Consider the following 24,882-nt stretch of genomic DNA (forward strand, 5'->3'; position numbering starts at 1 on the left):
CTGCTTTTTGTACAGGGACCTGCTGGTGCCAGAGGATCACCTGGGCCTGCTGGCCCTGCAGGGGAGAAGGTAGCAGAAAAAACAAGTGACTTAAACTCTAAATTGCCTTTGTACAGTTACATGAACCCTCTTTAAACTTATGTGTTGGGTTTTTACTGTTCGCAGGGCTTCAAAGGTGACTCTGGGCTTCCTGGACCACCTGGTCCCCTGGGCGTTGGAGTAACAGGCCCCCCGGTATGACGTAAATATGTCTTTCTGCCTCTCCATATGATGTAATGCTTATATGTTTTCAAACACCCTCTCCTATTTCCTTTTTTGACCCACAGGGTAGAGATGGAGCCCGCGGCTCCACGGGACTGCCGGGAGCTGATGGAAGACCTGTGAGTTGTTCATTTAAAGTCTGTTTCAATCACATGTTTTTCACATGTTTTTGTTACTTATGAATCTGCAATTCAGAGAGTTGTCAGAGAAATTCAAGTGGCAAACTCGAGTTGTCGCCCGTGCGTTAGCGTCTTTTCAGACTTTTAATTTTCTTTGAGCTTCTTTGGGAATTGTCCTTGATTTAGGCATCATTTGTAACCAAGGATGTCTGCCTCGATCCATAACAGAGGCGATGTCTGCTCCCATCTCATCCTCCGTCCCCTGATCTGCTCTCAGCTCACTGCCCCGTGAGCTTTCTTCTGAAACAACAAAGCAAGAGTAACTAAGTGTTTGTCTTTGTGTGTGCGTGTGTGTGTGTGTCTGTTCGTGTGTGTGTGTGTCTGTGTGTGTGTGTTTGCTCTGTCTCCTACTCTTGCAGGGGCTTGATGGAGCTAAAGGGGACAAGGTAAGTCTACCGTTTTGCTTGGATGAAGGAAACTGGAGGGGTTTTAATATAAAGAGGGTGGAACAGATGGTAATCACAAGAGATGGCTCAACACCCCACTACCACACCAGCCTTGCCCAATCCCTTGTCTCACACACACACACACACGCATACACACACACACACACACATGTACGTGCACGCACCGGCCTCAGGGCACATATAGAGTAGCAGTGGAGGTGACAAGTGTACTGTTGCTGGCAGACAAGAGGAGTTTTGGGGGCCTTAAGAGAGAGCGTGTGCGAGACTATTAATTACTGAATTCATCAGAGCCACTGGTCCAGACTGTCACCGAGCGGGTGGGAGAGATGAAGACGTGGCAGAGGCAGAGTTTAAGGGTCGGGAGGGGTATACGATGTGGGGGCAGAGTTGTTTGTGAGGGCTGAGGTGAAAAGAAGAATAAAGTTAAGAAAGAATAAGAAGTTGGAAAAAAAATCCGAAAACAGAAAAAATGTGCAAGTGGTAACTTAGCCTTTATTCTGTGGATTTATTAAGACTCTGTGGCTCATGCATACTCTGAAAAAAATGATTTTGGTTGGACTATAGTGAGAACAGATGCATATGAAGAGATATTATGTGGTTTCCTCTTATGTTAGCTGTATTTGTGTAATTGTACAATTGCATGTTCATTGTATATATGCAAAAGTTAAAGCTTTTTGGGCAGTTTTGTGTATTGCTGCACTTCATATTCCTGACACAGTATGAATAATAAAAAAAAAAAACAGCAACTTTAAATCCCTGCCAGTTACAAGTGTCTTTGTAACACATCAAGATTTAACAAAACGGAACAAAAGTGCCACGAAAGCTGAAAGAGTTCTGGCTTTCTTCCTGTAACAAGAGCAGTTTTAATCTTGAATGAGGGCTCGTTTTTGCAGCCTGTGCTTAAAATCGTGCCCAGTTTCACTTTACTGTTTGATTCTTTTTTTAAAGATCTGCTTTTTGGGGTCTTTTTTATGTATATTTCAGGGTGAACCTGGAGAGTGCGGCTGCCTAATGCCGCACACGGGCGTAGGCGGACCTGTAAGTACACCCATGCTGGAATCGCTACACGTGGACAGGCAAATTCATCTAAAGTAGAGAGAGCATTGCTGCTCAGTGTATGTTTTAAGAGCACAGGTCGGATGATTTGGTGCGAGTCCAAAGGTAACATGTTGAGAAAAAAGAAACTGCTGAGTTTTTTTTTAAATTTATTTTTCTCTCTTTTTTTTGCTCTTCCACAGTTTTCTGTAGTTTGACATTTGTTGTGTAATTCTTAACATCACACTGTGTGCTTTCTGTATATCCTGCGAGCAAAGGTGCATCTCTGATTTTGACTATTCTTGCCTTGCAGGGAGCTCCAGGAACTCCAATAAACACGTGGCAGCCCGGGCCTCAGGTCTGATCTGTCAGCCGAGCCGTCCTGTATGACAGCTTAGGCTTTGTGTGAACGCTGTGTGTCTGTTGTTACCTTGCAAACTTTGTTTGGAAAATCGCAGCGCTCGTCTCCTTTTTTGGGGGGTTTCACTGTCAGACTATAATGTAATAATTTGTGGTCCTCCCTTCATATGTTGCAGGGTCCCCCAGGACCTCCTGGCCCACCTGGACCCCCTGGGCCTCAGGGAGTTATTGGAAGCCAAGGACCTCAGGTATAAGCGAGAGTGCAAGTAGGATGGTCAGGGGGGAGGGGTTATGTCTTTGCTTCAATTCAGAAGCTGCTTCATTATGCTGAATTGAAAAAAAGAAGCTACTTATGTAGGCTTTGAGCTTGGGCAATTTGGGTTCATAAATAAGGCTTTAACGTGCTTTGCATTTTCATGGGTGAATTAAATCCATATTATGCATGTAGGAAATGAACTGTCATTATATAAAGTATGTGTGCAGTAGCTTGGACACAAGCAGGTTAAGGATCAAATCAAGTTTAAACTTCAAAAACGCACTAACCCATCTGGTGCTTCGAGCTTTAACCCATGTGGGAAGCAACTGAGCAAGCTTTCTGAATGTCAGTCAAGACATGAACAGTTATTTGAAGGTCTGGCTTTAAATACACCAAATGATACAAAGCTTACTCAAAGTATGAATTTGGCTCATTTGAGAAGTTTTTTCTTTTTTTTTCATTTAAACAGACCTTCAAATAAAGTGATGCTCTGATCTGTGCTGCAAGAGTCAAAGGCGTAAGAAACTTTAGAAGTGACTGGGTTGGAGATATCATGTCTTTGAAAAGAGTGCATTTGTTTTTTGTTTTTTTAAATTCAGTAGTGTTCCGAGATTTTTTTTTCCAAGTTTCATAAGACATGGCCGGAGAGGGAAGAGGTTTCGTCATTTTGGCACTGCCCCTTTGACTCTGCCTTTACCATTGGTGCCGATGGGAGTGGCTAGCCCTCGATTGGCAACAAACTAGTTCAACCTCAGTTCCTTCTTTCAGGGTATCCCTGGAAACGACGGGCTACCGGGGAAACCGGGTTTGCCTGGAAACATCGTAAGTAATAATAGAGAAAAAGGAGGAGAGGCGGCTCTTATCTGCTGATTTGAGATCTGGGGCCTTGTGTATAAATGATGCAAAAGCACGAAATAAATACATATGGCAGGAAGTGGAATTATATATAAGATATTCCCAAGAAGGGAAGACTCATGAGTTTATTTTCTAAACATTTAGTTTTTCACAAACTTTATTACATCATGATTAAAGTGGTTTATATACTCTGCCCCAAAATGTGCTGTGTTTACTTTTGTTAAATTCTGTATTTGAAGCACAAATCCTGCTTTTCTGCTTTTAATTTGAAACCGCTGATGCGAGAGGAAGGAAGTTTGTTTTTTTGTTGGACAAAATTAAAAGGTGGCATGTAGGTATCTGGCTCGTACAGTACAAAGTGGAGAAAATAATTATTTGAGCACTTGCTGAATTCACAAGTAAATGGACTGATGCTTATATAGCGCTTTTCTACTCTCTCGGAGTACTCGAGGCGCTCTATACAACATGCCACATTCACCCATTCTCACAAGCACTTTATCTATACTTAGTGTTATCTAACTACATTCACACTCTGATGGAGAGCAACTTGGGGTTAGTATCTTGCCCAAGGATACTTGACATGCAAACTGGAGGAGCCAAGGATTGAACCATCAACCTTCCGATCAGTAGGTGACCTGCTCTACCTCCTGAGCTACAGCCACCCCTAAAGAAGTTGCTCACTTACAAAGGAATTATAATTTTGTAATTTTTTGCTAGTTTCATTTTACTGGAGAGACGGAATATAAACGGAAAATCCATAAAAACACATTAAATAAAAGTTATACATTGATTTGCATGTCACTGAATGAAATAAGTATTCGATCCCCAAGGAAGACCAAAGACATTTCTTGTAGTTGGTCACCAGGTGTTTTTTGGTCCACTCCTCTTTATGGAGACCCTCAAAATCCTTAAAGTTTCTTGGCTGCTGTTTGGTAACTTGAAGCTTCAGCTCCCTCCACAGCATTTCTCTAGCACTGAGGTCTGGAGACTGTCTAGGCTTCCATGACCTTAACCTGCTTCTTCTTTAGCCACTTCTTTGTTGCTTCTGTGGTTTGTTTTGGGTCATTGTGATGGTAGAAGACCCATCTTCAGTGTTCTGCTTGAGGGAAGACTTGTGCTTGTGCTTCAAGATTTCAGTCCATTACAGCAAAGTGTGTTACTAAACGGTGTTCTTGGTCACTGTGGTCCCATCTGGATTCAGATTACTAATATGCTCCTCCCGTGTAGTTTTGGAATGATCCACCACCTTTCTCATGACCATCCACACCCCAAGGAGCTCTAGACCCAGGGCTATTGACAGTTATTTTATATTTCTTCTATTTATGAAGAATTGTAAATGAAACAGGTGACATTGATTTTATGGACAGGTGTATTATTTATTTATTTATTTATTTATTAACCTTTATTTAACCAGGAAGATCCCATTGAGATTAAAAACCTCTTTTTCAAGGGAGACCTGGCCAAGATAGGCAGCAGCAGATGTCTCACAGTTACAGAAATTACTCAAACACAGGCAGCAACAACACACATGCAACAATAAGTGAAAGAATACAAATAAAATAAAAAATAAAATTCAAATAAAAATAAAAATAAAAAAGTCAGTTAAAATGACAATCAATCTAATTGAAACAGTTACATGTTATGGACTGGGCTCAAGGATTCGTAGTTTAGATTTAAAAGCACTTAATGAAATGAATTCAGTCATTTTCCATTCCTTCTGCAGTTTGTTCCAGGCCAAGGGTGCTAAATGGACAAAAGCTCTTTTACCAAGTTCAGTTCGGGCAAATGGAACAGAAAGCAACAAGTAGCCATGCGGATGAAGAGAATACCGACCAGCATGTTTCATTACAAGCAGGGAACATAGATAAGAAGGCAGCAACCCAAGTATCGCCTTATATATAAAACTGTATAAATCAGAGTTCCTCCGACTTACCAAAGCAGGTATAACTCACAGTGGTGAGTCTGAAATTTACAGTTAGTGATGAACCTCAGAGACGCATGATACACAGAATCAACCATTCGAAGACATTGAGCAGAAGCATTCATATATAGAATATCACCATAATCCAGCACAGGCAAGAATGTTGCAGCAACAAGCCGCTTCTTTGTATTAAAAGAGAAACACAACTTATTTTGAAAATAAAATCTCAGTTTTAACTTCAGGTTTTTCACAAGATTCTCTACATGTGGTTTGAAGGTAAACGAGTCATCAATTAAGATTCCCAGATATTTATAGGTGTGAACCAACTCTATTTTATTACCTTCAAGAGTGGTTACTGATGGGATTGTTTGGGCTCGTCTCCTTGATTTAGAAAACAACATGAGCTTTGTTTTGTCTGCGTTGAGAACAAGTTTAAGCTGAAGTGTGTACTTTATAAATATAATATGCTGAAAGCTGGAGTCTCTGTAACTGATTGGCTGATTGATTGATTGTAATCTACAATCGATCTGTGGGAGCCAGAATTGTGACTGGGTTGTTGGGGATCAAATACTTATTTCATTTTCTGGATTTTTGGTTTATATTCCGTCTGTCTCCATGAAAATGAAACTACCACAAGAATAAGAGACTGTTCATTTCTTTGTAAGCGAGCAAATATAAATGCAGCAGGGGATGAAATAATTATTTCCCCCACTGTGTATGCCTGCATGCTTCAAGATGACTGACTGAGTGCTAGGCTGTTCCTTTTCTAGCCTCAGGTGTGTTTGAAAATCTCTGAAGGTAATTTCTTTTCTCATGACAGTAAGTGCAAGGACAAAGACAAAGTGGTGAAATAAGGTGTTGCGAACTAATCTGTGCTTTCTGATTCTTCTGCATATGCTGTCAGTATTGCTTTCTTTCAAGTCTGTTTATAACTTAATTTAATTTTAGGAACATCAATGATGATCTCCAGCCAGCTCTCAAGGGCAACTTAACCTTCAATGCAGTATTTCAACAAGTAGTTCAGTGAAGAAAACAAATGTCCTACTTTTTAAAAAAAAAAGATCTTATAGAAACTGCAGACAAGTGTTGAATACGAGCACATAAAGCACCGTCTGTGCGTACACGCAGTCACAGTCTGCTTGGAAATCGGGGAGGGAAGAGTTGTAGCATAAGCCTCCAGTGGAAAAGTTTGAACTCTGTCCTCCACGCGCTCACCTTTGCACAACACATTTGTCCAAATTTGCAATTTGGCACATGCCTTTGCAGCGTGGCAGAAGTAAACATTATTCCTATAACTGACGTAAAATTATACATGCAAAAATTATAGAGAACTTTCTTTTGAGCGAGCCTGTTAATGCACGAGGCCTCGTTTTAGCTCAAATAATCACCAATAGCGTGCGGCATAAAATAGCCTTCACAGCTATTAGCTCCAGTTTGAACAATGTCAAATGGGTTTGTAATGACTTTGAAACCAGGCCAGGTGCTATTGACAGACTCACTCAGTGGAAAGGGTCCCACTGCTTTGATAGGGTGCTGACCGCCTTTCACAGATGGGTGTGTGTAATGAGCAGTTGTGTTTCAGGATTTATAATAACTGGAGATTGTCACTCTGTTGTGGCATTTGTTTATCTCTCTGAGTTTGAAGTTTTTCTCTTTTGGACTTGATTTAATAGAAAGAAAAAAATGAGTTTTTGTTCTCTCTCTCGGTGTCTCTTTTTTAATATTGCATCCCGGCTTCATCCCGGCTTTCTTCCACAGTCCAAAAACAAGCATGTTCTAAAGTGACCTGTCCAGGGCGTACCCCCATCTCTTGCCCAGCAAAAAGCTCTCCAAGGCTCCAACCCCCCCATTGGAGTTTATAGAATGCAATGATTGAGCTCACGTACTGTGATAGGAACAAAAATTTAGTTCTCAGCTTGGATGTGTCTCTCGCTTGAAATGCCTTCAGTTCTGGAGCCTCGGTAATTTGTTTTGTTGTGACATTGTGCGGAATGAGATAGTCATACACAGACATATTGCTTGAAAAGGTTGTGACAGTTTGTACCAGGTTTCTGCAGCTTTGGGTGATAAAGCAGCCCTCGGTGATAAAGTGAAGTGTACCCCATCAAGTGTGGAATTTCAACAACTCTGTGAAATCGTATTTGTTCAGCAAAATAGCAAGACAAATACTAGAAAATGACAGTGACAACAAGACTATGTTTGGTCGGCTAGCAGACACAGTTGCCACCGGAAAATGTTGACTTGCCTAACTGCGATCTGCCAGCTTAGACATTTTTAGTAAATGTTTGCAACTTTCTTACTTTGACAAACCAATTTTTTTTTTTTGTATGAGAATGACCCTCCTATGTGGGTCTGTTTTTTCTGGCAGAATTAAAATGCGATACTCAACTGGTACCAGGCTACTGCGTTCAATTTCTAGTACAAGTCTGTACAATAAACATCTAAACAATAGACAGTCATTGTACAGACTGTCTATACGATAAATGTTACTATACCTTACCAAAGGGATTTTGCATTGTACTCTTGCATTATTAAGAAATAATGGTATTATGACATTATTTAATTGTTAAAGTAACTTGGCTTAGTTACAACATTGTCCTTGAACTGTGCTTGGAGAACATAAAGTATTTTTGTTTTCTCTCAAATAAGCCAGAGCAGAGTCGGTGGCTGTAATGTGAGTGGTCATTTTTAAGTTTAATGTTTAAAATCACATTCATGGAATTTCCATCTCCATGCCTATTCTGCAGCCTTACATCGGACCAAACCAACTGCCTCGAGACTCCCCGGGAAGTCAGGATGTAAGTTTATCATTAAAACTTTCATGCAATGGGAATGGCACGGCGTGTTTGGGTATACACATGTGTGCTTGTTTCATTGTGTGTGACACAGGATGACTGCGAAGGGGGATGTTCCCAAGGGTTGCCAGGGGTGCCGGGGATGGTTGGTGCCAAGGGAGAAAAGGGAGACCAGGGCAGGCCTGGCGTAACTCCCTTGGACAGCTGTGACTTGGTGAGGCTCGCATGTACTCTGTGATTCTCCAGATTCAGAATCATAGGAAATAATAGACCAGCTGCAATACGTTTGCTAAATGCAAAATGGCAATGGCGTTTTGCATTAAATTCTACTGTGCATGGCTTAATGTGGTTGGCTCTCAGTGTGACAGTAAGGCATTGGTCTGATAAGCTGTCGCCCTGTCTGCTTGCAGTGTTTGGAGAGACTGCAGACGGAGCAGGCAACACAACCAAGGGTTAGTTGAAGTCAGTGCCTGTGTGTTTACAATGACAGAGACTTGCGTGCTCACTTCCTGGTATTTTATTTCTTCATCTCACAGGGCGATCAGCCTTGTGTGGGAACACCTGGAATCCCAGGAATGCCTGGATCACCGGGAACAAAAGGAGATCCAGTGAGTCAGAGTGTCTTCATGTGCATAATATCATTTTCTTATGTTTTTCTTTGCCGATCTGTTTTTGTTGTAGTATGTATATGCAAATTACTTTACAGAGATCTTTATTCTTCATGTTTACTTCAGGGTCCATCCGGAGAAAGAGGCCAAGCGGGAATGCCCGGAAACATGGTAAGAGTTTTAGCTACATTTCAGCTTTAGTTCAGCTTCATCAGAAGTTGATTTGCAGCAGGGTGAACCTACTGTGTTCTGGCTGGTTTTCTTTAATAAAAATCATAACACTAGGAAGCTGTAACAGTGGGCTCTTACTCTGGAATCTTAATCTTTCATGTATATGTATGAGCCTGCATCTCCCATTTTAAGATACTAAGAAAAAGTTTTCCACTACTTTGATGACATCTTTCTCCAACTTACCACTCTGAAAAATCTGTTATCAACAGAAAAATGTTCAAAAACTATAAAGTGCATTTTAATCACTGCCTTACATTAGTTTGCTGGTACTTCTGTGAGTGGGGGAAAAAAATCATTTTTTCCCCTTTTTTCTTGTTATGATTATTGTAGGACAGCACCGTTGGGTTTTTGTCTCAAAGCTTGCAATTGAAGTGACTTGGTGGAGGTTTATTCCTTCCACTTTCCATGAAATCACAGAGCCCCCTGCTGGCCCCAGTGAAAATGTTGCGCACTGGGTGCCATAACACTAAACTCTGAAAGGCTGACTCACACAAACCCACACTAGAGCTCTCTGTTGGCATGCCTGGTGCAGCATTCACCTAATTGTCAGGAACAAATTGAAACCAGCTTAAACAAAAGGGGTAAATTGTTTTTTTTCCTGTGTGTATTCTTGTTACTTTTATGTCTCAGGTGTTTTAAAGTGTTCCTTTCATTATTTTCTATCTGCAGGGACCTCCTGGATTTCCAGGTTCTCAGGGCCCACCTGGTTTACCTGTAAGTTTCATTTAAATTCTCAGACTTCAGTTATTTTCCCATTTTATTTAGCAAAGGCAAAATTTATCAGCCGCACACCCATGGTGAATCTTTGATTCCTCTACATCCCAAAGGTCTTTATTGGATTGAGATGTGGTTGCTGTGAAGGCCATTTGAGCACAGAGGACTTGTCCTCATGTTTAGGAAACCAGTTTGAGATGATTTGAGCTTTGGGCGATGTAGCGTGTAGCATGTTGGTGGGGTGGTTAGCACTGTTGCTTCGAAGAAAGAAGGTACTGAGTTCAAATCCATCATCTGTGTGGGGTTTGTTCCCCTCTGTGTCTGTGTGGGTTCTTTCCCACGGTTTAAAGACATGCAGTTAGTGAGGCAGGTTAAGTGGCCATTCTAAATTGGACCTGGATGTGAATGGTTGTCTGTTTTTCTTTGTGAGCCCGGCAACAGACTGGTGACATGTCCTACCGTTCACCCTATGACAACTAAGATAGCCTCTAGCCCTCCTCTGCAACTCTGAATTGGATAAATGAAAGAAAATGGAGCATTATCCTGCTAGAAGGAGTCATCAGAAGATGGGAATACTGTGTGCTAAGGAAACATCTCCCACACCATTATGACACTTGCAGCAGACTCATCAGGCCATTTAGCATTTTTTTCCAATCATCTATTGTCCAATTTTGCTGAGCCCGTGCCTTGGCTAAAAGACGTGGCACCTGGTGTAGTCTTCTGCTTCAAGGTTTGACATGATACTCTTCTGCATACTTTGGGTGTAATGAGTGGTTATTTGAGTGACTATTTCCTTTCTGTCATCTCTCAAAGCAATCTGGCATTTCTCTGACCTCTGGCATCGCCAAGGCATTTTCTCACAGAGAGCTGCCACTCTCTGGATATTTTCTCTTTTTTGGATCACTCTCTGTAAACGGTTGTGTGGGAAAGCCCAAGCAGATCAGCAGTTTCTAAAATAGTCAGAAACAGCCAGGCACCCAAAGTCACTTAACTGGTATTTCTTGCGCATTCTGATCAGTTTGAGCTTCAGCAGATCGTCTTGACTACATCTGCATGACCACAGTCGTAGCCGGCAGTTTTGGCAAATGCACAGTTGTTTGGTTTTGTTCATGCACTTTGCTTCAGTATCACTATACAGTGAAGAATAATTAAAATGATTTTAAAGACTTTTCTTGGCAAAGAAATGAAAAAATCTGGTTTTGACGCAACTTTTGGCCACGACTGTAAATCCACCGAGTTGCTGACACATGATCAGCTGTTCAGATATTTGCATTAATGAGCAGTTGAGCAGGTATACCTAAAAATGATGTGGCCAGTGAGAGTGTGTGTGTGTGTGTGTGTGTGTGTGTATATATATGTGTGTGTGTGTGTGTGTGTGTGTGTGTGTGTGTATATATATATATATATATATATATATATATATATATATATATATAAAAACACCCAGCACGCCCCTGCGGGCGGTTTATCCTTCAAGCTCGGGTCCTCTACCAGAGGCCTGGGAGCTTGAGGGTCCTGCGCAGTATCTTAGCTGTTCCCAGGACTGCGCTCTTCTGGACAGAGATCTCCGATGTTGTTCCCGGGATCTGCTGGAGCCACTCGCCTAGCTTGGGAGTCACCGCACCTAGTGCTCCGATTACCACGGGGACCACCGTTACCTTCACCCTCCACATCCTCTCGAGCTCTTCTCTGAGCCCTTGGTATTTCTCCAGCTTCTCGTGTTCCTTCTTCCTGATATTGCTGTCATTCAGAACCGCTACATCGATCACTACGGCCGTCTTCTTCTGTTTGTCTACCACCACTATGTCCGGTTGGTTAGCCACCACCATTTTGTCCGTCTGTATCTGGAAGTCCCACAGGATCTTAGCTCGGTCATTCTCCACCACCCTTGGGGGCATCTCCCATTTTGACCTCGGGACTTCCAGGTTATACTCGGCACAGATGTTCCTGTACACTATGCCGGCCACTTGGTTATGGCGTTCCATGTATGCCTTGCCTGCTAGCATCTTGCACCCTGCTGTTATGTGCTGGATTGTCTCTGGGGCATCTTTACACAGCCTGCACCTGGGGTCTTGCCTGGTGTGATAGACCCCAGCCTCTATGGATCTTGTGCTCAGAGCTTGTTCTTGTGCTGCCATGATTAGTGCCTCTGTGCTGTCTTTCAGTCCAGCTTTGTCCAGCCACTGGTAGGATTTCTGGATATCAGCCACCTCCTCTATCTGCCGGTGGTACATACCGTGCAGGGCTCTGTCCTTCCATGATGGTTCCTCGTCTCCATCCTCTTTCTTGGGTTTCTGCTGCCTGAGGTATTCACTGAGCACTCGGTCAGTTGGGGCCATCTTCCCAATGTATTCTTGGATGTTCCTTGTCTCATCCTGGACTGTGGTGCTGACACTCACCAGTCCCCGGCCCCCTTCCTTCCGCTTAGCGTACAGCCTCAGGGTGCTGGACTTGGGGTGAAACCCTCCATGCATGGTAAGGAGCTTTCTTGTCTTTATGTCAGTGGCTTCTATCTCCTCCTTTGGCCAGCTTATTACCCCAGCAGGGTACCTGATCACGGGCAGGGCGTATGTGTTGATGGCCCGGATCTTGTTCTTACCATTCAGCTGACTCCTCAGGACTTGCCTGACCCTCTGCAGGTACTTGGTGGTTGCAGCCTTTCTAGCGGCCTCTTCATGGTTCCCATTTGCCTGCGGGATCCCCAAGTACTTGTAACTGTCCTCTATGTCTGCAATGTTGCCTTCTGGTAGTTCAATCCCCTCAGTTCTGACTACTTTCCCTCTCTTTGTTACCATCCGACTACACTTCTCCAGTCCAAACGACATTCCAATGTCATTGCTGTATAGCCTGGTAGTGTGGATCAGTGAATCGATGTCTCGTTCACTCTTGGCATACAGCTTGATGTCATCCATGTACAGGAGGTGGCTGACAACTGCTCCGTTCCGTAGTCGGTATCCGTAGCCAGTCTTGTTAATGATCTCACTGAGGGGGTTCAGGCCTATGCAGAACAGCAGTGGGGACAGAGCATCTCCTTGGTAGATCCCGCACTTGATGGTGACTTGTGCTATGGGCTTGGAGTTGGCCTCTAGTGTTGTACGCCACATCCCCATTGAGTTCCTGATGAAGGCTCTTAGGGTCCCATTGATCTTGTACAATTCTAGGCATTCCAGTATCCAGCTGTGGGGCATTGAGTCATAGGCCTTCTTGTAATCAATCCAGGCAGTGCACAGGTTGGTCAGTCTGGTCTTGCAGTCTCGGCTGATTGTTCTGTCTACCAGTAGCTGGTGTTTTGCACCTCTGGTATTCTTGCCAATTCCTTTCTGTGTCCCGCTCATGTATTGACCCATGTGCCTGTTCATCTTAGCCGATATGATGCCTGACAGGAGCTTCCATGTAGTACTGAGGCAGGTTATTGGTCGGTAGTTGGAGGGGACCGGTCCCTTCTTGGGGTCCTTGGGGATCAGGACCGTCCGGCCTTCAGTTAGCCATTCCGGGTGTCTCTCGTTAACTAGCAGCTGGTTCATTTGTGCTGCCAGACGCTCGTGGAGTGCAGTCAGCTTCTTCAGCCAGTAGGCGTGAACCATGTCGGGCCCTGGTGCTGTCCAACTCTTCATACTGGAGACCCTTTCTTGGATATCTGCCACTGTGATGGTTACTGGACCCTGTTCATATATATATATATATATATATATATATATATATATATATATGTAAAAAAAAAAAAAAAAACACCCAGCACGCCCCTGCGGGCGGTTTATCCTTCAAGCTCGGGTCCTCTACCAGAGGCCTGGGAGCTTGAGGGTCCTGCGCAGTATCTTAGCTGTTCCCAGGACTGCGCTCTTCTGGACAGAGATCTCCGATGTTTTTCCCGGGATCTGCTGGAGCCACTCGCCTAGCTTGGGAGTCACCGCACCTAGTGCTCCGATTACCACGGGGACCACCGTTACCTTCACCCTCCACATCCTCTCGAGCTCTTCTCTGAGCCCTTGGTATTTCTCCAGCTTCTCGTGTTCCTTCTTCCTGATATTGCTGTCATTGGGAACCGCTACATCGATCACTACGGCCGTCTTCTTCTGTTTGTCTACCACCACTATGTCCGGTTGGTTAGCCACCACCATTTTGTCCGTCTGTATCTGGAAGTCCCACAGGATCTTAGCTCGGTCATTCTCCACCACCCTTGGGGGCATCTCCCATTTTGACCTCGGGACTTCTAGGTTATACTCGGCACAGATGTTCCTGTACACTATGCCGGCCACTTGGTTATGGCGTTCCATGTATGCCTTGCCTGCTAGCATCTTGCACCCTGCTGTTATGTGCTGGATAGTCTCTGGGGCATCTTTACACAGCCTGCACCTGGGGTCTTGCCTGGTGTGATAGACCCCAGCCTCTATGGATCTTGTACTCAGAGCTTGTTCTTGTGCTGCCATGATTAGTGCCTCTGTGCTGTCTTTCAGTCCAGCTTTGTCCAGCCACTGGTAGGATTTCTGGATATCAGCCACCTCCTCTATCTGCCGGTGGTACATACCGTGCAGGGGCCTGTCCTTCCATGATGGTTCCTCGTCTCCCTCCTCTTTCTTGGGTTTCTGCTGCCTGAGGTATTCACTGAGCACTCGGTCAGTTGGGGCCATCTTCCCAATGTATTCTTGGATGTTCCTTGTCTCATCCTGGACTGTGGTGCTGACACTCACCAGTCCCCGGCCCCCTTCCTTCCGCTTAGCGTACAGCCTCAGGGTGCTGGACTTGGGGTGAAACCCTCCATGCATGGTCAGGTATATATGTGTGTGTATATATATATATATATATATATATATATATACACACACACATATATATGTATGTATACATATATATGTATATATGTATGTATATATGTATGTATACATATATATGTATATATGTATGTATATATGTATGTATACATATATATGTATATATGTATGTATATATATATATCTGTATATATATATATGTATGTGCTGGATTATTTGACCACATAGGCCACTTAAGGGGGAATTAAGAGGAAGAAAAGAAGATAGAGCTTTTTTATTTTCTTAATCCTTTGCTTTTTTTTCTGTAAAATCAGATCAACACTACAGTTTTACGTTTTGCCTTTAAGCTGTTATTTTATTTCCCTTTCCAGTGGACAAGTTCAGAAGGAGAACTGCTTGTAATTTCAAATGACTCGCACGAATCTGATAAATGTCCGAAGGCCTAAGTACCCTCTTGCTTATTTGCAATAAGAGGTTATGCAATGGATTTGTTTTGTCTGTTTGTTTGACGGAATGCTCAAAAGGTTATGGATCAAATTGCATAACAGTTTTACTAGAGCTGATGCTTGGCCCAGCTTAAACGGGATAACATTTTGCAGGAAAGTTCACATCATACCTTTACAAACTTTACATATAATGTTCACTCCTTAATAAAGGTAAAATTGATTACATCTTCTGTGCAAAAGTGGAGGAGTAGGAGTACAAGTACCTCAAAACTGTACTTAAGTACAACATTTGAATCAATGCAGTCGAGCTGCTTCCCAACACTGTCCTAAAGCTGCGAACCAATTTTCTATTTATTTACTTATTGGTCTTTTCCTCTGAATTGTGGATCCTCCCACTTTTAAATCAAAGCCACCCTTGTTTATTCCGTCTTGCGCCATCTCCCCATCCCCGTGTCCTTTTCTGTGTGGCTCTTTAATGAAAGTTATGTCAGATGAGGAAACGATTTGGTTCTCTCTCTCTCTCCAGTTGTTCAATTATTCCCCCATCTAAGTGATGGAGAGTTGCACTGCTGTGCGGACGCAGCCCTCCCCTTCCCCTTTTCTCCTCATACAGATTTATTGCTTTAGGAGAATAGAGATGCTAAATGAGTGAGCCGTGTGAGCACTGCATGGAGTCCATTTGTGGTGTAGTATCGCTTTATAGCAGGTGTTAGCCTCTGCTGTGTGCAGCAGTGTGTCTGTTTGTGTTGTTTGTGAGAGGGAGGGAGAGTAGTGTTACCCTGCTGTTGAAAACGCTGCTTTTATTCAGTAGTTAAGAAGTTCCTGACAATGACGGGAAACCAATCACAGGGTTTCGTCTTGGCTCGATGTAGGCTTTTGCAGGTGTAGATTATGAACAGCGGTAAACACGATCAGCGTATAAACTAAAGGTAATCAGGCAGTTGCCTAATTGGGAGGTAGTTTTCTCTCATTTCTGACCATTTGCTTTACAAACTGTCTATTTTGCCAAGGTAAAGGAAATCCCAGCTGGCGAACTGTCAGACACTGTGTAATAACCGATCATAAGTTCTCTCATATTAAATGTACAGTAAGTAATGAGAGCAGTGTGTATTCATGAATCACACTGAGGCAAAAGTACCGACTTGAGACTCTGGAGTCTTCTGTTGGATCTGTGTGATGTCAAAGAGGCGGTCGTCTCAGGCATGCAGCTTGACCCCACAGCTCGACCCCACATATAGGGTAGCCAATCAAAAGAAAGTTAGCTTAAAGAAAGAAATACTAATAGAACTTGTTTCTGATGGAAAATGAGCTTAGTGGGCTGCACAAGCTATAAGATAAATATGGGTTATTTTTAGAGCCCAACTGATAAATGGTTTTTAAGATCAATACCGATATTAGATCATTTCAAATCGATATATCGGCTGATATTTTTAACATGAATTTTCTAAATAATCTTGTTTTACTGTCACAACAAGTTGTGGATTACTCCTTTATGCTCAACTGGCATCAGCTGGTTGTTGTGTTTGTGACGTTCCAACCATACATACAGGGAAGGTGGAGAGTAACCTCTGGTGGACAAAATATGCAACATCATAACTAATACCATGGTTGAAGAGTGTTTAGTTTGTCTTTACTTTTTAATTTTTATTTGTCAGTCTTGATATTGATATTAGCAAATCGCTAATATCGGCTAGTATATCAGTCTGAATGTCATTATTTTGAATAGATTATTGCGAGTCATGTAAACCTGTACTGATAGAGAATAAAACGACCAAGAAATACTTTGATTTCAAATGTCAACAGATAACGAAATATAGCTTTTCTATGATTTCCTGTTGTTCATAACATGTCATTTTATTGTTGCTGGTGTCAGCTATTTGTTTGTTTTTTTAATGTGCTACAGCTGGTGTCTAAAAGCTTTTGTAAGTTCAAATTTCCACCTGAAACATGGAGGATGGGATTTAAAGGCAAGTGTCTGGATAATATGTTGAGTAAATTTTAAAAAGTTCCAAAGAAATCTCTTTATATATGTATTTATAATGATTTTCTCCCGGGTGTCACCACCTCAGAGCTAAAGCCTCATGGAGGTATAGAGCCGAGGACAAAATCAAATAGGGAGTCTCATGGGGATGTGATCCAAGCTAGTTAGCCTTTTCCACTCTTTGATATTGACTTACCCTGTCACTTTTATTTCTGCCAGGGGAGCCTCTCTCGCAGACGTACATATCACATCCTCTTCTTCATTTTCTAATCCTTCTTCCCTCCTGTCACATTCAGGGTCAACAGGGTGAGCGAGGGTCAGATGGCCTCCCGGGAATGAAGGGTGATCAGGCAAGTATCACACAATCATTCTGTCTCACATTATAGCATGGAGAAAAAATAAGTGCTGTCCATATTTGATTGATTCTGTGATCTCTACTTTAGGGTCCTTCAGGGACGCCTGGGTACCCAGGAACCATGGGCCCTCCTGGACTGCCTGTAAGTCACTCTGCCTGCTTGATTATGAAGAAACGGTAGCACTGACATCATCCTGACAGCTGGGGGGTGATACTGACATGTCAGCAGACACTAATTTTCTGCCTTTATTTATTTATCAGGGACTCAAGGGCGAACGTGGAAGCCCAGGAACTGCTGGCCTAAAAGGAGAATCAGTAAGGGATTGCATCAACACTGTCCTGGATGCTTGTGTTGGATATATTTGGGCTAAAACTTTCCTCCCTTTTGCAGGGGCCTCCTGGTAACCCTGGATATCAAGGACAAGCTGGATTGCCGGTCAGCATTTCATCGTAAATTTAGCTTGTCAATATTTAGGATCCGGCTTTTTCATTTATGATTTCTAAGTTTAATAACTGGGTGAACATTGTGCGTCTGTAGGGCATTAAAGGAGACAGTGGACCAGCAGGGCCTGCTGGTGCTAAGGGGGATCAGGTATGCACTATAAAACACAAAGACACATAGACCTAACAGACAGATCCAGTACTACCGATTACCAGTGTGTTTCTCTTTATATTTTAAGGGCTTCCAAGGACAACCAGGCTTCCCAGGACCACCTGTATGTAAATGCTTTCAGTCCACTAAAGCAGCCATTTGTTCTTGATGTTACTGTTGAGACTTTCTGTATCACTGTGTGTGAATTTAGGGACCACCAGGTCCTGCCGGCAAAACTGGAAGGGAAGGGCTTCCTGGGCTCAAAGGGGAAAAAGTGAGTACAAAACACACATTTAGCTGTTTCAGTTTTTGTTCGCACTTCAAATTGGACTGAAAATCTCTACTTCTAGGGCAACGACGGCACTCAAGGCCCTCAAGGATCAAGTGGACCACCCGGTTCAACCGGGTCGCCAGGGTTGATGGTATGTGCATTATTTCTTTTTTATTTTTTGCACTCTATAATCTAAGTATGACCCTTTCTGACCTACCTGTGAACTCTATGCTGTTATGAGTACTTATCTGTCCTCTCTTATCTTGCAATATTAAAAGGGGCCCCGTGGCATTGACGGAATTGACGGAAAAGATGGGAAACCAGGACTGCGGGTAGGTCACATGCATGAATCAGATGGGTGGTCTGCCCACACATGCAACGTACACACAAACACACAGTATATAATGAAAAAAAAAGCAGTGATGAGTAAAGATGTGGCTGTAATAGCTGATCTTTGGCACTGGCTCTTTTTATTTTTTTCTCATCAGGGAGAAACAGGGCCTCCAGGCCCAGCAGGACCCCGGGGAATGCCCGTGAGTATTCCCTCCTCTAATCAGAATGAACAGTATCTTTTCATATTGTACAAAAATCATGTTGTTATTAATAAAATCTTGCATCAACTTGATCTTGGTTGTTCAGATTTAAAACACTGAAACAGTTGCAGAGAATGAATTCTTTAATGTAACTGTGCAGAGAATTAAGGCTGGCTCATTATTAATGTTCAAATTTATGTGGCTTTCATTTTTTAATAAGAAAGATTGTAATTTATGACCCATCAGTTATTCATGAATTGCCCTCCTTACTGGTACACTCTTTCATGGATTGTAATTGGATTACAATTATATTGTTTAACATTAAAAAACCCTTCAATTTACTATTTACTATAAAATGTTACCTTGAGATTCATTTTTATACAGATAGAATATCCATCCTGGTAACATCGCTTGAAGTTAATGGTTGTGTTTTATGTCTTTTTTCCACACACGTGCATTTTCCACAGTATGTTTTATTTTGTCCGTACTCGAACTGACTATATCCCAAAACTACCTGGAATATTGTTTCCTTAATTCAGTTCACATCAAGTCATAAGTCATCTCAGTGTGCTTAGCAGGTACCAGACAGCGTGTGCAGTGTCCCCCCTTAAAGGACAACGGAGAGAGAAAAGTTCAATAGGCTACTGCTAATTAGCAAATTAGCAGTAGGTGATTTAGTGAGTTAAAGTCGACAGCTAAGCTGTGTCAGCAGCAATATCTAAGTGCACAAGTGCTCATTAAGTGATGCTGTAAATGTAAATGCCTTTTTCCTCTCAGCGTTAACATCAGAAATTAATCTAATTATTTCTTCAGCATATAAGCAGCCATCAGAAGATACAGTAGGCACACTGTGGTCTTTAAAGGATAGATGTGATCAACAATTATCAGGCTGTGGTGTTTAAAAGATGCTCAGTTGGGGTGCTAAGAGCTCCGGAGTTTACCAAGAAAATATCTCCCACCACTGAACCACCGTTATAAGACAGGATGGATCAATGCTTTTATTTTGTTTTTGCCAAATTTCGACCCTAACAAACAAATGTCATGACTGTCTTCTTCTATTGTCCAAATTTGGTGAGCCTGTGTGAATTATAGACTCGGTTTCCTGTTCTTAGCTGACAGGAGTGGCAGCCAGTGTAACCGATCTGTTTCAGTGTTGTGCTTTCAGAGATGTCCTCCTGCAAGCCTTGGTTGTAACAAGTTTTTTTGTTTTGCTTTTTTTCTTCTCGTTACTGTTGCCTTCCAATCACGCTCTCTGACCGTTCATCTCTGACCTCTGGCATCAACCAAGCATTTTTGCCGCTCACTGATTATTTTCTCTTTTCTTTCAACCATTCTCTGTAAACGCTAGAGATGGTTGTGTGGGTGAAAATCCAAGAAGATCAGCAGTTTTTGAAATACGCAGGGCCAGCCTGTCTGGCACCAATAACCGCGCCACATTCAGTCGTGCTCGGTTTGAACTTTAAATGCACTGAGTTTCTATCATGTGATTGGAACAGATGTACCTAATAAAGTGACCAAGTTGCTCTGGGTTTGCCCTATGCAAATTAACTGACAGCGTGACTCGCGATATTTTGCTTCCCCTCAGCCATGTTGGAGCAGCAGTCTTTACCGACTCTTGTTAAGGATGTAGATGTTACTCGTAATGTAACCAAATCTAAAACCTCTAACCTTCGTACCTCCTCCTAAGATCTCCCTAACTTTCTGTCTTGTATAGCAGCGCAGCTTCGCTCCACTGGAGACATGACTAGCTGTCTGTCTCCCTCCAGTTCTCCTTTTTTTTTTATTCCTCTCTCACCATATCACAGTTTGTGTTCTACCCAAGAGCAGGTGTTCAGGATTTTCAAAGACATGCCTGTCTCTTCTTTTGGCTGCTTTGACTTTGTGAATTTTTATACTGTACCAATCTCATTCTCTTTGATGTCTCTCCTCAGGGATTCAAAGGGAAAACCGGCCACGTTGGCTTTCCCGGACAGAAGGTTAGCCAGCGACTCGCTGCTTTACCGTGTCTGCCACATTTACACCATCTTTCTTCTGCATGAAACCAAATTGTTTTTATCAAGCTGATCATTACAATGAAAGTCTGTTTTTTGGGGAGTTTTTTTGTTGGTTTGCTAACTTATTCTTTTGAATCTCCCAAAATCAGAGTCCTGCATTCTTATCGTGCTTCCTTTAGTTCATATTCATAAGTTTCTTATCCCTGCAGGGTGAAGCCGGACCCACAGGTCCACCAGGGCCACCTGGCAGACCGGGACATGAGGTGACTATTTTGCTTTACATCTTTCCTCCAACTTGATTATAAAGCACATCAGTAATCTATGCATGGAAGCTGAAAGCGCGAGTTGGCATACATCACAGTCAGTTTGTGGCCTTTCCAGGGTGATCCAGGTACGCCAGGACCTCAGGGGAGACCTGGACCTCCGGGCCACCTTGTAAGTTCACTTCTATGTCAAACATATACATTCATCATATTGCAATATTTCAGTGTGTTAACAAGCTAGACGTCACAAATCTATTTGCTTTCCTCATCAGGGCTCTACAGGTCCATCTGGACCTCCAGGACCTCCAGGCCCATCAGGAGTGGTGAGAGAGAGAATCTCTCAAATATCATGATAACTATTTAGTTAAACAAGAGCTGAATGATTGAGTGTGAATAAATGCATCTTTAACAATCCCATACAGGAGAATGGGTCAACAGTATAGTCAGACAAATATAAACAAGTGAGCAAAGCGAGTAATATTTACACTGACTGTGATCGTGGAAAATAACTGCAGAAAAGAGAAGTAAAAAAACATAGAGTAGTATCTTATTTTCCACAACTGTTAATTAATGCGTCAGTAGAAAGTGGGAACGTTATGTGTTGGTGGGTCTGTATTGTTGGCGTATGCCTGCGTGAGGGAAGTGGAAATGAGGCACTATTGAAATTCTGTCCTGCTGCCAAACATGCAAATAATAGAAGAGAATCTTCTCCATTTTTTTCTCCCTGGTTAACTAGGGTATAAAAGGAGATAAGGGCCAGGATGGAGAGAGGGGTCTCCCAGGGATGCCAGGATCTCCAGGGCCACCGGGGCACCCGGGGCCTATGGTTGGTACTTTTCTAAAATGACCCTATCTACATTTAATTAAACATAATTCAGACTGCCAACATTTCCCACTTAAATTGTTTTTTTTCCCCTTGCTTTGACCCTGTCTTCAGGGTGAGCCAGGAAGCGATGGTTCTCCTGGAAAAGATGTGAGTAATGTCTGGGTGTGGTGTTGGCCCTCTTTTTAAAGTATAATGGAGGCAGACTGACAGATTATGTTGCGCATATTTCTTTCCTTGATTGATACTTGTTTTTCTGTTTTGTTTTCTTTTGACAGGGAGTGGCAGGTGTGCCAGGGGACAATGGGCAGTCAGGGCAAAAGGTAAGAGACGACTCTTCAGTGCAGTATTCTAGAAATGTGTGTGTTTGTGTGTGTGTGCCTCCTCAAGGTGAAGCTCAGCCATCCGTCTCCTCTGCGGACCATCTGAACGCAGTGAGATCCACCCTTTTCCTGTTCCCTTTAGCCCACGGAGACTAATACCGGCACACTACAGTGCTGAACATGCTCGCTGCCCCCCTCCCACATCTCTGCTCAGTCAGCACTCGCACTTAACACAGTCATCAGATCACTAACCCTCCGACCCCTCTGCTGAAACTCTCATTCCTTCTCCCTTCACTTCACCCTTCTCCAAACTGGCAGATGGCTGCCCGCTAACCTTCTGTAGCTGCAGTACTGAGCCTGTTGGATGTAGCCTGAGACGCAGGCTTTACAGTAGGTGGGTACAGTGATAAAGTTATTCTTCTGCCGCTGGGATAATGCTATTAAGCATGAGGGGAGATGCTAGATGAGGCTATTTGTCACGCTGACAGGACGGCATTGTCAGGGTTTTTAGCCGCACAGAAAAGGAGAACAGAGGAGAAAGACAAGAACGGACTCTTCTATTCTTCTCGCTCCTCTCTGTTTCAAGAGCCGCCTGTCTGCCGCTGATGTGTAAACATTAGACGTCCATTATGGGCTGCTTTGTCCTCGATAAATCACTGTCGCTAATGTAGTGGGCCTGTTTTTGAGTGTATTTACACAACCTGAGTGCTGAGCACCACAGTGTGGAAAGTGATATAGATGTAGTCAAAAGCCATCTTACAGGGCTTAATTCAGTTATTAATATTGTCTGTATTTGTACAGGCGAAATAGTTATATTCAGCAGCACGGTGGTTAGCACTGTTGCCGCACAGAAAGGAGGTCCTGAGTTCAATTCCACCATCAGGCTGTGGTCTTTCTGTTTGGCATTTGCATGTTCTCTCAGTGTTTGAGTGGGTTTTCCTTGGATACTCCGGCTTCCTCCCACAGTCCAAAGACATGCAGTTAGTGGGAATAGGTTAATTGATCAATCTAAATTGCCTGTAGGTGTGAATGTGGGAGTGAATGTGAGCGCGAATGTTGTCTGTCTCTGTGTGTTAGCCCTGAGACAGACTGGCGACCTGTCCAGGGTGTACCCTGCCTCTCGCCCAATGACAGCTGGGATAGGCTCCAGCGCCCCCCGCGACCCTGAAAAGGATAAGCGGAAGCGAATGGACGGATGGATCGTTATATTCTTAATGAATACTGTATATAGATAGCAAGTAACACGTTACGGTAAGGCCTGCAACTAAGGGTGTATTTCCTGTGTTTCTAAATGGATTTTCAATGTATTTTATTTTGAAATTACAATGTTAGGTAATGATATTAGGTAAGTACACTGGAATAAAAGGGTAACAAGTCAGTAAATTTTAATATGTAAATAATTTTAAGTACTTCACAAGTAATATTTGAGTACCACATAATTTCTTGGCATTTCTGTGGCAAAACAAACAATATTTCCATATGTTACATTGCAAGTACAGTGAACCTTTCAAGACTCTCGTCGTATAAGCTCCACTCTCGTGGAGTGGCTTAACTTTGCCTAACTTCCAGGTACTTAACAGGAAAGGAAACACTCCTTTGGAAGGTTGGGTTTAAAGAGTGAAAATAAAAATAAAATAAAATTAATGGCTCCATCGTGATAAGATCACACAGTTCTGCATATTTTGATGCTATTGAGTTGGTAACAGTCCTTATCACATTACTCTTGGTAAAATAAAAGGACAGTACAGTTATAGAACATCCATCATGCACATCAACATAGTGAATATTAAATAAAGGTGTAAAAAGACGTGCATAACCTTTATTTGTCTCTGTGTCTCAGGGTGAGGCAGGGACTCCTGGCCAGAGGGGTCCTCCAGGAGAAAGAGGTAGGCCAGGGCCCCCTGGTGGAGGAGCATATAGTTCCAAGGATGCACAGCCCATGATTGGCCCAGTCGGCCCCAGAGGGGAAAGGGGAAGTCCAGGCTCAGCAGGTGCCCCCGGCCCCCCTGGTCTTCCAGGATCGCCAGGAAATGACGTGAGATGCAGCTTCATTGCACTTTTGTTTTTGGTTTGATTTTTTTGTCTTTCCTCCAACATTTAATCAGCTCCAAATCATGCTATAACCAGGCTGGTTGTGAGAAAAATGAGGAGACTGGCCACAGGCGCTCGCTAGCTCCATCTGTTCTTGTAAATAATGAATTTTTTAATTATCTACCTTGATTAATGTGTGCTCGTCTGGTTTTTGTTTTGGGGTTTTTTCCCCCTCTCTGTCTGTCTTCTCAAACAGGCTGTTGTCAATTACGATGAAGTCAAGAACTTCATTCGCCAACAGGTCATTAAGATCTTTGACGGTAAGGACATGTGCAAATGCACTTTGTGTGAATATTTAGTGGGCAAAAAACCACTTTGTACACTAGAGTAGTATTATCTCACGAGATGCATATCTGTGTTTCAAGAATGGTTCTATTTGTCCTTTGGGAAACAGCTGCTCCTTCCTCTGTGGACTTCTTTTATTCACAATGTTTTCTTCTTCTCCCCAGAGAGAATGGCCTATTACATGTCTCGCATGCAGATGCCAGTAGAGATGGTGGCGTCCCCGGGTCGGCCTGGGCCTCCAGGGAAAGATGGAACTCCTGGTAGTCCCGGAACCCCAGGTGCCCCCGGTCTTCCAGGACAGATTGGCCGACAAGGCCGGCCAGGAGGACAAGGACTCCCAGGTGAGGGTGACAGTAATGTCACGTTATCATAAGCAGACAGTAAGCAGCTTTGTTGCCATATGGTCATGTGTTACTTTCTTGCCCTAGGACCACGAGGACCGTCTGGAGAAAAAGGAGACAAGGGTGTTGGAGAGATGGGAGATGTAGGCCCTCCTGGAGCACCGGGTAATATACCCCACTCATTCATCATTCA

At 43.0% G+C, this 24,882-nt stretch overlaps 1 protein-coding gene across 5 annotated transcripts in view; it reads left to right on the forward strand.

The window, feature by feature from the left end:
* The window catches only part of col16a1 (collagen, type XVI, alpha 1), an 87,871-nt gene that overhangs the window by 60,412 nt on the left and 2,577 nt on the right, over positions 1–24,882 (forward strand). For 4 of the 5 annotated variants that reach the window (XM_085261280.1, XM_085261283.1, XM_085261282.1 and 1 more), the window contains 35 exons: positions 16–69; positions 166–234; positions 327–380; positions 800–826; positions 1,832–1,885; positions 2,196–2,240; positions 2,419–2,490; positions 3,267–3,320; positions 8,022–8,072; positions 8,164–8,283; positions 8,480–8,521; positions 8,606–8,677; positions 8,804–8,848; positions 9,578–9,622; positions 17,115–17,168; positions 17,262–17,315; positions 17,435–17,488; positions 17,565–17,609; positions 17,712–17,765; positions 17,854–17,889; positions 17,977–18,039; positions 18,116–18,187; positions 18,315–18,368; positions 18,525–18,569; positions 20,501–20,545; positions 20,773–20,826; positions 20,945–20,998; positions 21,099–21,149; positions 21,563–21,652; positions 21,764–21,799; positions 21,928–21,972; positions 23,813–24,007; positions 24,260–24,323; positions 24,513–24,689; positions 24,777–24,854. In XM_085261280.1, coding sequence (XP_085117406.1) covers positions 16–69; positions 166–234; positions 327–380; positions 800–826; positions 1,832–1,885; positions 2,196–2,240; positions 2,419–2,490; positions 3,267–3,320; positions 8,022–8,072; positions 8,164–8,283; positions 8,480–8,521; positions 8,606–8,677; positions 8,804–8,848; positions 9,578–9,622; positions 17,115–17,168; positions 17,262–17,315; positions 17,435–17,488; positions 17,565–17,609; positions 17,712–17,765; positions 17,854–17,889; positions 17,977–18,039; positions 18,116–18,187; positions 18,315–18,368; positions 18,525–18,569; positions 20,501–20,545; positions 20,773–20,826; positions 20,945–20,998; positions 21,099–21,149; positions 21,563–21,652; positions 21,764–21,799; positions 21,928–21,972; positions 23,813–24,007; positions 24,260–24,323; positions 24,513–24,689; positions 24,777–24,854 — 2,224 coding nt within the window. The remainder of the gene's footprint in view (positions 1–15; positions 70–165; positions 235–326; positions 381–799; positions 827–1,831; positions 1,886–2,195; positions 2,241–2,418; positions 2,491–3,266; positions 3,321–8,021; positions 8,073–8,163; positions 8,284–8,479; positions 8,522–8,605; positions 8,678–8,803; positions 8,849–9,577; positions 9,623–17,114; positions 17,169–17,261; positions 17,316–17,434; positions 17,489–17,564; positions 17,610–17,711; positions 17,766–17,853; positions 17,890–17,976; positions 18,040–18,115; positions 18,188–18,314; positions 18,369–18,524; positions 18,570–20,500; positions 20,546–20,772; positions 20,827–20,944; positions 20,999–21,098; positions 21,150–21,562; positions 21,653–21,763; positions 21,800–21,927; positions 21,973–23,812; positions 24,008–24,259; positions 24,324–24,512; positions 24,690–24,776; positions 24,855–24,882) is intronic. The other variant, XM_085261284.1, reaches the window with a different exon arrangement.

Source organism: Mchenga conophoros, linkage group LG22, assembly GCF_057382185.1.
Source record: "Mchenga conophoros isolate Kocher_MC1m ecotype Shallow Benthic linkage group LG22, M_conophoros_male_GT1.1, whole genome shotgun sequence".
Classification (NCBI taxonomy): domain Eukaryota; kingdom Metazoa; phylum Chordata; class Actinopteri; order Cichliformes; family Cichlidae; genus Mchenga; species Mchenga conophoros.